The sequence below is a fragment of the Triticum dicoccoides genome, chromosome 5A, assembly GCF_002162155.2.
Source record: "Triticum dicoccoides isolate Atlit2015 ecotype Zavitan chromosome 5A, WEW_v2.0, whole genome shotgun sequence".
NCBI lineage: Eukaryota > Viridiplantae > Streptophyta > Magnoliopsida > Poales > Poaceae > Triticum > Triticum dicoccoides.
Window position 1 is genome coordinate 649,850,667 of NC_041388.1, and position 11,644 is coordinate 649,862,310.

Sequence of the window (11,644 nt, forward strand, 5' to 3'; positions counted from 1 at the left end):
ACACTGAATTTACGGCCCAAGCATGTGCCCGTGGGACTGTAGTATTTGCCTCTATAATTTACACATTAGATGCTTCTGACAAAAACATTGGCAGGGATCCCGGCAAGATAACCAAATTTATTTACTAGCCACGGGCGGCCGTGCCCATCTCGTCCGTCCTCCCCTCTCCTCGTGGAAACCAAACAAGTCTCCTCCCGGGTCCTCGAATCAATCGTACGGCCAGGCGGGCAGCCACAGCAGCAGCGGGCGCCAAGTGTGGCTCGCAGCCATGCCACGACGCCAGCTAGTGGATGGAGTCGCTTCCTTCCTAATCCTCGGTGACCAAGATACTCGCACCACTCCGGACTCCGGACGGCGCTCCGCTCCGGCAATAAACTACTCGCGCTGGCACTCTGCTGGAGAACGATCGCCACGTCGTAGGTGACGAGCGTGGCTCGTTAATACTGTCCAAAAATAAGCCGCGGCCCGTCAAAACCAAAGAAGCCTCGTCCCCTCCCCTCCACTCTCCTCTCCTCCCGAGGACCAGACGGCGAACCCCAGCGCGCCGCGGAGCTCCTCTGCTCTCCCTCTCCATCTCCCCGTACGTCCCTGTATCTGCATGCGTCGCCGCTGATCCGATCCGCCCATGGAGCTCGCGTCCACGGCCCCGTGGTGGCTCACCACGAGGACATGCGACCTCCCCTCCACGGGCGTCCTTGAATGGGCCGCTTTCCTCTTGGTCTCCACCTGCTCGCAGCGGCTCATGCTGTCCGCGGCCGCCGCGGCGTTCCTGGTCGCCGTGCTCTGCCTCGCGGTTGGTAAGGTCCTGTCCCGCCGGCGGGACGGCGCCGTTAACGGCAACGGCGCCGAAAAGCCGCTGCTCGACCGGGGGCGGCCCCGGGCGGTGCGGGTCGGCGCGGGGTTCGTCCTGGCGCTGGCCGCCTCCGCGGTCCTCGCGGGGTTCTACGCCGTGCTCTTCGTTCTCTCGGTCGTGATGCGGGGCGGCGCGGGCGAGGCCCAGGAGGCGGCGTTCCTGGCGCTGCAGTGCGCGGCGCACCTCGCCGCCGCCGCCCTGGTGGGTCACGAGAAGCGGTTCCGCGCGGCGGCGCACCCGCTCACGCTCCGCCTCTTCTGGCTCGCCGCGTCCGCGCTCACCGCGCTCCTCGCCGGCGCGGCCGTCGCGCGCCTCGCGTCCGGCGCCGGCGCTCTCCCGGACGATGCGCTCGCGATCGCGGCGCTCGTCTTGTCCCTCCCGCTCCCCGTCGTCGCCGTCCTGGGCGCCACGGGAATCTCCGTAAAAGAACAAGCCGATGACGACGATCGGTCCGAAGAAGAAGAAGAAGAAGCCAGCAAGGAGAAGAACACGACGCCGTACGCGAGCGCGTCATGGCCGTCGCGCATGTCGTGGGCGTGGATGAACCCGCTGATCCAGCGGGGCTACCGCTCGCCACTAGACCTGTCAGACGTACCCACCCTCGCCCCAGCGCACCGGCCGGAGCGCATGCACGCGCTGTTCCTCTCGCACTGGCCGTCCTCGTGGGCGCGCAAGGACAACAACCCGGTGCGGCACGCGCTGCTCCGGTGCTTCTGGCCGCTGTTCCTGCTGAACGCGGGGCTGGCGCTGCTGCGGCTGACGGTGATGTACGTGGGGCCGACGCTGATCCAGAGCTTCGTGAGCTTCACGTCGGCGGCGGAGCGGCGGCCGCTGTGGGAGGGGGCGCGGCTGGTGGTGGCGCTGCTGGGGGCCAAGGCGATGGAGGCGCTGTGCAGCCACCAGTACAACTTCCACTGCCAGAAGCTGGGGATGCAGATCCGGGGCGCGCTCATCACGGCGCTCTACCGCAAGGGCCTCCGGCTGTCGTGCTCGGCGCGGCAGAAGCACGGGCTGGGCATGATCGTCAACTACATGGCCGTCGACGCGCAGCAGCTCTCCGACATGATGCTCCAGATCCACTACCTCTGGCTCATGCCGCTCCAGGTACGTAGTACGTCCATTGACTCCATTGACTGGCTGCGGTGCATGCATGCATGCATGCATGATTGTTGGTGCGGATCACCGGCAATTTCGCGCAACTTTGTTTCTGCCCCAATCATGCTGTACGTTGGAAAGAAGAATCGGGCGGCCGATGAGGTATTCACTGACGTCAACGCAAGAGAACAAGGATCGGCTGACGTGACCCGGGTCGGGTAGATTCGCCGATGGCATTTTTCGTTGCTTGTGAGATAGAAAAGGGTGAATTTTCCTTCTTGTTTTTGTCATCCAGCAGGCATGGCACGGTCACTCATTCATGATTGTACCACGCCTACCTGCCAAGACATGGCACGATTCACATCGCTTTTGTTTTGGTCGCGTGAGTGAACGTAGCTCTGGTCGCTGGCTTTGGCGGCCTCACGGCATACGGTTCACACAGGCCCTATCTCCTCCGGTCAAGACGAGCCATACCCATACGGTTCGTTTTGTTCGTTCGTTGGCGATGAGACGCATTGATTGCGTTTTTGTTGCTGGCGATGGAAGGAGCGGCGCAGGGACGACGGCCACCTCTGGCTCTTATTACTGCGGTCGAGTCGAGTCGAGTCGACCCGGTCACGGTGGCAGCAGCCATCACGTAGTAAGTAGTAACCGTGAGGAGCAAGAGTCCTCATAGAAAATTCCTCCGTGATACGCATGGAGGTACTCGTCGACGTCAATCGCGACGAATGATTTCGTAAACGGAAGCCTCTCTTGCGTTTCCTCCAAGACAGCGACCATCGCACTAAAATTATGCACTATAGTCGCACGTCCAAATCGCTCATGGGATCCGTGCTCCGGTGTTTTTTTTCCCAAGCCCATTACCTACTTTTCTTTTGCGGAAAGCCCATTAATTACCCGAATTGATCTCATTGATAAAAAAATCCCATACAGTTGGTTTACTTTCACTTTCAATCGTCCATTTCATACGTATGCCAGGACATGTGTCAGTAAGCGCTGCGCCATGCCATGCGTATGCGTATAGGCTATGGCCATACTTTTTGTTGTTTTGAGCCGGATGCACCTACCCGTGTGCTATACAAGGCTTGCTGCCGCTGTGGGTCAGAAATCGGTTGGGCTGGGCCTGCAGGTTTAATTGGGCCACGACATGCGACCCGCCCCCGGGGCCATCTCGATCGGCACTGTCAGCGTCTGGCATACATTAGTTAATATACTACGTACGTACAGTACTGATTTCTCTGTGTGAGCTTCAATTGATGTGTGCCCGCTAGTGGTTGAGATGCATTGAGCACAGTAGGATCTGTCCCTTGTTGTTTTTCTTTGGAGTGATCCTCTACCCATAGGTCCCGCTTCTAGAAGAAGATTGCGGACCACGGCCCCGAATTGTCTATTGTGCACGTGAGCCAACGCATTGGTGCAGGCGGGAGTAGGCGTATTATTTAGTGATCACCAACTCTCGCTCTTTGGCTTTATGTATAGGGCGGAAAGCGCGCATCCGGACTGCTGATACAAACCCGTGTTAGATGACACAACACGTTCTGACTTGGACACACGCGGGCGATCTGATGGTCGGCATTGTAAATGGCCTATGTCATTTCTTCGTTAAAATTCTACATTGCTTAATTCTTACTCCCTCTGTAAAGAAATATACGAGCGGTTTAGATCACTATACATGCGACCAGTCCCCGGTGCCATGTCGTCGGTCATGCATACATTACTTAATACGTACAGTACTGATTTCTCTGTGTGAGCTACAATTCATGTTCATCGTGGCCCGGTAGTGGTTGAGATGCAATGAGTCTAGTAGGATCTGTCCCCACTTTGTGTTTTCTTCGACCGATCCTCTCGATAGGAACCGCTAGTAGAATAATCTTGCGGATCAAGGCACTCAATTGTATATTGCGCACGTGAGGCGACGCATTGGTGTAGGCAGGAGTAGCGTTTTATTAGCGCAAGTCTCGTTTTGGCGATACTTACTGACTTCGCGCTATTCGTCACCCTGGGTGAGGAATAGTTATTCTTCACCCCATCTATTTTACCATCAATACATCATAATTTTACGTTCCGTAAGTTTTGTCTTATTTCCGACGTAAAAAGAGACCCTAAGAAATTTATAATCATTGTAAAAATTATTTCATGTTATTTAAAATTACAAACGTAAAAACATAGTGGAAAATACACATAAACTATAAATTTTCTTGTCTTATGACCTATATTCTTATTTTTCATGCTAAATTTTACGTAGCGAATCAATAGGAATGTAACTATTTGAATTCCAAACGTAATTTTACTATGAAATGATCGTAAGATTACCTCGGATGAAGAATAACTTATTCTGCACCCTAGGTGATGAATATATATACTCTGTCAAGGGCGCAGATCTTTGGAACCTGGGTCTAGGCGCATCTTCTAAAACATTCACTAAAGAAGCAGCAAAAACTGAAATAAAATCTAAAACTTTTTGTAGTGAAGGCCATCAAGTGTTTTAGCCAAGTTTGAAATTTCGCGAAGAAATGACATCTGGTTAATTCCAAGCAAAAAAAAAACAAATTCAAAAACCTTGAATAGCAACCTTTATAAAGATCCTTTTTTTGCACCGATCACCATGGTAGTTATTTCTTTGCAAAATTTTACATGTGCCTATAGCACTGAATCATTTTTGTTACACTTTTTTTTCAATTGTTCTGACCTTTTAAATATATTTTTTTTGTAACTTTCCACAATATTGCTTTATTTTGTGAAGAAACCTTACACGTTCTTACAAAATGGATTCTGACCGGCGATGCACCGTGAATTGCACTGCAGGTGGGCGTGGCGCTTGGCCTGCTGTACATCTACCTGGGCCCGCCGGTGACGTCGGCGCTGGTGGGCGTGTTCGGCGTGATGGCGTTCGTGCTGCTGGGCACCCGCCGGAACAACCGGTACCAGTTCTCCCTCTCCGGCGAGCGGGACAAGCGGATGAAGGCGACCAACGAGATGCTGAGCTACATGCGCGTGATCAAGTTCCAGGCGTGGGAGGAGCACTTCAACGCCCGCATCGGCCGCTTCCGGCGCCTCGAGTTCGGGTGGCTCACCCGCTTCATGTACTCCATCTCCGGCAACATCGTGGTGCTCTGGAGCGCGCCCACCGTGGTGTCGGCGCTCGTCTTCGGCACCTGCGTCGCCGTCGGCGTGCCCCTCGACGCCGGCCTCGTCTTCACCGCCACCTCCCTCTTCAAGATCCTCCAGGAGCCCATGCGCAACTTCCCCCAGGCCATGATCCAGGCCTCGCAGGCCATGATCTCGCTCCAGCGCCTCGACTCGTACGTTTTACGTTGCATATATGATCGCGCGCGAGCACGTCTACTTCTTCGTGGGTTTAAAGAGAATTGATTGATCGTGCATGTGGTGTGGTGTGGCAGGTACATGACGAGCCCGGAGCTGGACGAGGGCGCGGTGGAGAGGGAGCCGGCGGCGGCGTCGCGGGACGGCGGGGTGGCCGTGCAGGCTAGGGACGGGGTGTTCACGTGGGACGACGAGGAGACGGAGGCTGGGAAGGAGGTGCTGCGCGGGATCGACCTGGAGATCCGCAGCGGCAAGCTGGCCGCCGTGGTCGGCATGGTCGGGTCCGGCAAGTCGTCGCTGCTGGGCTGCATCCTCGGCGAGATGCGCAAGGTCTCCGGCAAGGTACGACGTGCTCCTAATATTCGTCGATCTCTTGCAGTTAATAATAATATAATGCATGAGTGGTTGCATCGTCTGCTGTCACGCATGTTGCCCTGTTGGTACTGCATATGCATATGCATGAATAATACTGTACGCCGTCTACTGCCGATCATGGCCGCTCTTGCTCTTGTTGAAGTCTGTCCCCTCGCTGGTACTGCATATGCATATGCATGAATAATACTGTACTCCGTACTACTACTGCCGATCTCGATGGAAGCTTTCTCTCTCACTCGCCGCTGCGGCGAGGGCACCTACGATTGCAGCGTGCGATGCTTAATAGACCACGTGGGAGAAGAGTGAATCTGCCTTCGGTTGCATGATTGAGGCGGCGGCCACTGCTGCTGCTGTATGAGCTTGTCATCGGCGGCATCAACTTTCCAGAAGCAGTCACGTAGTAGTCGACAACCCGATGGTCTGACGAAATGGCTAGTGCCTGACAGTCCACTACCACATGAAATATTGTTTCATCTTCTCTTGTCTAGTTAAAGAGACGCATCATGGTGTCTGTTGGGCGGAACTGGATGATTGGATCTCGACACCACAACAGGTCCATTCAGCCTTTAAGACGGCCGGTCACTCGTATGATGGCTCATGAGTTTATTACTCATCACTCTGCCCTGATTGGAACTCATTATGATTTTTCCGTCTTGATGATGAAGGTGTCTTTTTTTTAATGAATGTGCCATTTTTGTAGTACCGGCCACCAGCTAGCTTATTAGTGCGATGAAAACGACATACGAGAATACAGCTAGAGATATCATCATTTCCCCCACAAGCAAGAAGCCTTAAATAATGTGCTTTTTTTACGAGGACTGAACATTTCTAGATCAATGGCTGCCATAAAAAATGCCTCGCCGATGTGGGGGTTGGTATTGGATTTGCCATGATCGATCTAAACGACGGCAAAGGAACAAAAGTGCCGTCTATTCACAATCTTGTCAGGTCAGTTGGCAGGCCTACGGACAACCACACCCTTGTTTTTGTACTTATCGACAAAGGCAAACTGAAATCTCAGATCACACGGATTTTGTTGGACCCCCGCAAAAGAAAGAAGATAGATTGATTTTGTCTCTTGTTTTCATACGCAAATGTGCAAACTGCAGCGTAAAGAAACAAAATTTCTCCGATGTTGCACGATTATCTGTATGTTGCATTTCTCTGATGCTGACTTGTGACTCTGTTGGAGTAGTATGGCATTCAGACAGATGCCCTTGCTGTTTACTTTTTAGTGATTGTTTCATGTATGCAAGTTGAATAAAATCTGTTTCATTCCGACTTTTTTCAACATTTTTCAGCGATGAATCCAAGACATACTTCCACTGCTGCTTATCATTTTCTTTTAGGAGAGTAGACACAATGTGTTTGTAATGTGTGCTGCAACTGAACGATGCTTTGACAGACACTGAATAATCGATGATTCTGAATCTCTCTGCATTGCAGGTCAAGGTGTGCGGCACGACGGCGTACGTGGCGCAGACGGCTTGGATCCAGAACGGCACCATCGAGGAGAACATCCTGTTCGGGCAGCCGATGCACGCGGAGCGGTACAAGGAGGTGATCAGGGTGTGCTGCCTGGAGAAGGACATGGAGATGATGGAGTTCGGCGATCAGACGGAGATCGGCGAGCGCGGGATCAACCTCAGCGGCGGCCAGAAGCAGCGCATCCAGCTCGCCCGCGCCGTCTACCAGGACTGCGACATCTACCTCCTCGACGACGTCTTCAGCGCCGTCGACGCACACACCGGCAGCGAGATCTTCAAGGTACATTTTACTATCTACTCCTTATCTAGACTAGACTGAACTGAGTGGTTGGTTTGATAATTGTAGTTGCTTAATGAATTGGGTTCTTGCAGGAATGTGTTAGAGGTGCTCTGAAGAACAAGACTGTTGTACTTGTGACTCACCAAGTCGATTTCTTGCACAACGCTGATATCATATATGTAAGCATGTCGGCACATTCTCAAGCAGTGGCTCATGCATTTTTGGTCTTTGGATCGAGATGCAATTGATGATGTTCATTTGTATGCAGGTGATGAAGGAGGGCACGATAGTGCAATCCGGCAAGTACGACGAGCTCATCCAGCGCGGCTCTGACTTCGCGGCGCTCGTTGCGGCGCACGACAGCTCCATGGAGCTCGTGGAGGGCGCGGCGCCAGTGTCTGACGAGAAGGGGGAGACGATGGCCGTCTCCCGGCAGCCGTCCAGAAGCGGCAGTGGCAGAAGGTCGTCGAGCGGGGAGGCGCACGGGGTGGTGGCGGAGAAGGCGTCGGCGCGGCTGATCAAGGAGGAGGAGCGCGCGAGCGGGCACGTGAGCCTGGCTGTGTACAAGCAGTACATGACGGAGGCGTGGGGGTGGTGGGGCGTGGCGCTGGTGGTGGCCGTGTCCGTGGCGTGGCAGGGGTCCGTGCTGGCCAGCGACTACTGGCTCGCCTACGAGACCGACGCCGAGAACGCCGCGTCGTTCCGGCCGGCGCTGTTCATCGAGGTGTACGCCATCATCGCCGTCGCGTCGGTGGTGCTCGTGTCGGGGCGGTCCTTCCTGGTGGCATTCATCGGCCTCCAGACCGCCAACTCCTTCTTCAAGCAGATCCTCAACAGCATCCTCCACGCGCCCATGTCCTTCTTCGACACCACCCCGTCCGGAAGGATACTGAGCAGGGCGTCGTCCGACCAGACCAACGTCGACCTCTTCCTGCCATTCTTCGTGTGGCTCAGCATCTCCATGTACATCACCGTCATCAGCGTGCTGATCGTCACATGCCAGGTCGCGTGGCCGTCTGTCATCGCCATCATCCCTCTGCTCATACTCAACCTGTGGTACCGGGTAGGTTTTTTTGTTTTCTCAACCATGCAGAAGAGCCAACGATCAGACCAACGTGCAATGCAAGAACCCTCCTCACCTTAACGTTGGTTCCAATTTGATTTGCAGGGTTACTACCTTGCAACGTCGAGGGAGCTGACGCGGCTCGAGTCCATCACCAAGGCTCCGGTGATCCACCACTTCTCGGAAACGGTGCAGGGTGTCATGACCATCAGGTGCTTCAGGAAGGGCGACAGCTTCTTCCAGGAGAACCTCAACCGGGTCAATTCTAGCCTGAGGATGGACTTCCACAACAATGGCGCCAATGAGTGGCTCGGTTTCCGGCTAGAGCTGGCTGGGAGCTTTGTTCTTTGCTTCACTGCCTTGCTCATGGTCACTCTACCCAAAAGCTTCATCCAGCCAGGTAATTAAGCTTCTTCTCTAGCTCTTCCTTTGCCTACTCTTTATATAACTATGTACTGTGAACGCACTCTAGTAGTAACTGTAACATGTGAAAAGCTTTACTGTTATAGTGTACCAATCATGAGTCATGCAACCCAATGGCCGTGTGCATCACTCGATGCAGGTTCCTCGATGCAGAGGCCAGGGGTTCAACCTCCTTTTTGGAAGAAAAAAGTCATGTTACCCTGTTATCGGCCAGTTATATTGATGCTTTTAATGTCTTGTATTGGTGCAGAATTTGTTGGTCTATCGCTCTCGTATGGTCTATCCCTGAACTCAGTCTTGTTCTGGGCCGTATGGATGAGTTGCTTCATTGAGAACAAAATGGTGTCAGTCGAGAGGATAAAGCAATTCGTAAACATCCCGTGTGAGGCAGAATGGAGGATCAAGGACTGTCTACCTATTGCAAACTGGCCAACAAGAGGCGATATCGAAGTCATTGATCTCAAGGTAAATCTTTATTAAGGAATTACTTACCTTATCCTGAAACAAAAAACATGACCTGGACAAGAACTTGCATATATGCAGGTTAGGTACCGGCATAACACTCCACTAGTGTTGAAGGGCATCACACTAAGCATACACGGAGGAGAGAAGATCGGAGTTGTTGGTAGGACTGGCAGTGGGAAATCAACACTAATCCAGGCCTTGTTCAGAATAGTGGAGCCTTCCGAGGGGAAGATCATCATCGACGGTGTCGACATCTGCACCTTAGGACTCCATGATCTGAGGTCTCGGTTCGGCATCATCCCTCAAGAGCCCGTGCTCTTTGAAGGTACGATCCGAAGCAACATCGACCCGCTCGAGGAGTACTCTGATGTTGAAATTTGGCAGGTATTTGACAAACAGTACTAATTCATTTTGTCTCCCCAAAAATATTCTGTCTTCAGAATCTAAACTTGTTTCATTTTTAGGCCTTGGACCGTTGTCAGCTGAAGGAAGCCGTGACATCAAAACCTGAAAAGCTTGACGCATCAGGTACCCTAGTTATAGTTTAGTGCTCACTCTTTCGATTCTACATGATGTTCAGCATGAACAGACTAACCGGATTTTGTGCATTGACATGCCAAAATATGTTTTTTTAAACATTTTTAATGATTTTTGTTTTGTTTTTTCGAATGTTTGCTTACCTAGTTGTTGACAACGGCGAGAACTGGAGCGTGGGACAGCGGCAACTGCTCTGCCTAGGCCGGGTGATGCTGAAACACAGTAAAATACTGTTCATGGATGAGGCCACTGCGTCGGTGGATTCCCAAACCGATGCTGTGATTCAGAGGATTATCCGGGAAGACTTTGCCGAGTGTACCATCATCAGCATTGCGCACAGGATACCGACGGTCATGGACTGCGACAGAGTCCTGGTAGTTGATGCAGGTAACCACTTCAAATTTAGCATACCCTTTCTTTCAGGAACCATACAACTGAAACCTTGTTTGCATACACTATGTTTACAGTTTCAGAAACTTGGCACCAAAAATAGCTTTTTTTTCTTTTCTGAATAGCATTTTCTAAACTGTGAATCACTGTTATCAGGACTAGCAAAGGAGTTTGACCGGCCTGCCGCCCTGATCGAAAGACCGTCGCTCTTTGGAGCATTGGTTCAAGAGTACGCGAACCGGTCGTCTGACATGTAGCCAATGAGAGGGAATGGCCAATTTTCTGCTTCAAGACTTGGAGGGATTCAGGGATGGAGATTTCTCCAGGAGATGGGATGAGCAACCTGCACTCGTACTCTGAACACCAAGGCCTCAAAAATATGTCACCGGCGGTGATTGATGTTGAGAAAGGTCAAGGAGAAGCCAGTGTGAGATAGGCATATATGATCCGCGTAGATTGATTCCAAGATTTCATTCAACCCATTAAGCTGGAGTTTTTCTGTCACTGGTATGAGCTGAGGATGGTGTATGATGTAATGTACCCGCAATTGTTTCAATGGCGACAGTGGCGTAGCTAGGATTTCAAACCAGGGTGAACTGATAATAATTGATGAGTTCAATTTATCAATTCTTAGTTGCAAAAAAAAAACTTAATGGAAAATCGAAAGCATACTTTTGAACTAACAAAGAGACGAAAACATACATGTCGGCCGGTGGTGCTGCAGCCTCACCCTAGGTTGTTCGCGGCGGGCGCCGCCGGCTGTCGGGCGCCACTGCCGGCTGACTCACGCCATCACTGCTCGTCGTGCGCTTGCCGTCGCTAGGGTTCCAGGGAAGTTTCAGATGGGAATCAGGAACCCCTCTATCTAGACTTGCAGTTCAGCGGTTCAGCCGGGACAGGGATCTCGTCGTAGCTTCCTAGAGGAAACCACACTCTCGTTCGTGGGCTTGACGATTTCTCCTTGGGAACAGAAGAAACTAGGGTAAGTCTTAGAGCATCTCCAGCCGTTTGCCTCCAGAGGCCATTTTTTCGCCTCCTGGGGAGCTGCCGGCGAGGACTTAGACCTTGGGGGCCAAACCACTTTCACTCGTTGCCTTCCCATGAGCAGCGTTGGATTCCCACAAACGGAGCGGCATTTCGTCAAGCACCTTGATCACGGCGGCGTCGACGACCTCCAGCCAGCGGAGGAGCGCGAGCGTCGATGGAGGCCTAACGGAAGACCGCACGGACATGAGCACGTCGAGCTCCTGGCGGAAGACGCGGTGGAGGCGCTCGCTGCTCCGCTGCACCTTGACGGCGCCGTGGCGGGAGGAGGTGAGCGACGCCAGGTACACGGTGCTGAACCCGCCCGC

The 11,644-nt window shown here is 52.8% G+C and overlaps 1 protein-coding gene across 1 annotated transcript; it reads left to right on the plus strand.

Moving 5' to 3' along the window:
- Window positions 1–363: 363 nt before the first annotated feature.
- LOC119303751 (ABC transporter C family member 4-like) lies at window positions 364–10,898 on the plus strand. The gene is made up of 12 exons (XM_037580891.1): window positions 364–1,957; window positions 4,754–5,250; window positions 5,350–5,614; window positions 7,094–7,414; window positions 7,507–7,593; window positions 7,683–8,477; window positions 8,583–8,877; window positions 9,151–9,365; window positions 9,444–9,749; window positions 9,830–9,893; window positions 10,050–10,289; window positions 10,449–10,898. The coding sequence occupies exons 1-12, from the start codon at window positions 626–628 to the stop codon at window positions 10,547–10,549; spliced, it is 4,518 nt and encodes a 1,505-aa protein (XP_037436788.1). The 5' UTR covers window positions 364–625; the 3' UTR covers window positions 10,550–10,898.
- The last annotated feature ends 746 nt before the right edge of the window (window positions 10,899–11,644 follow it).

Bases quoted from the DNA above. Each gene is read 5' to 3' on its own strand.
- LOC119303751 (XM_037580891.1), top strand. From the start codon at position 626: ATGGAGCTCGCGTCCACGGCCCCGTGGTGGCTCACCACGAGGACATGC. The intron at 8,878-9,150 runs GTAATTAAGCTT...GTATTGGTGCAG, and splicing joins CAAAAGCTTCATCCAGCCAG to AATTTGTTGGTCTATCGCTC. The intron at 9,366-9,443 runs GTAAATCTTTAT...GCATATATGCAG, and splicing joins TCGAAGTCATTGATCTCAAG to GTTAGGTACCGGCATAACAC.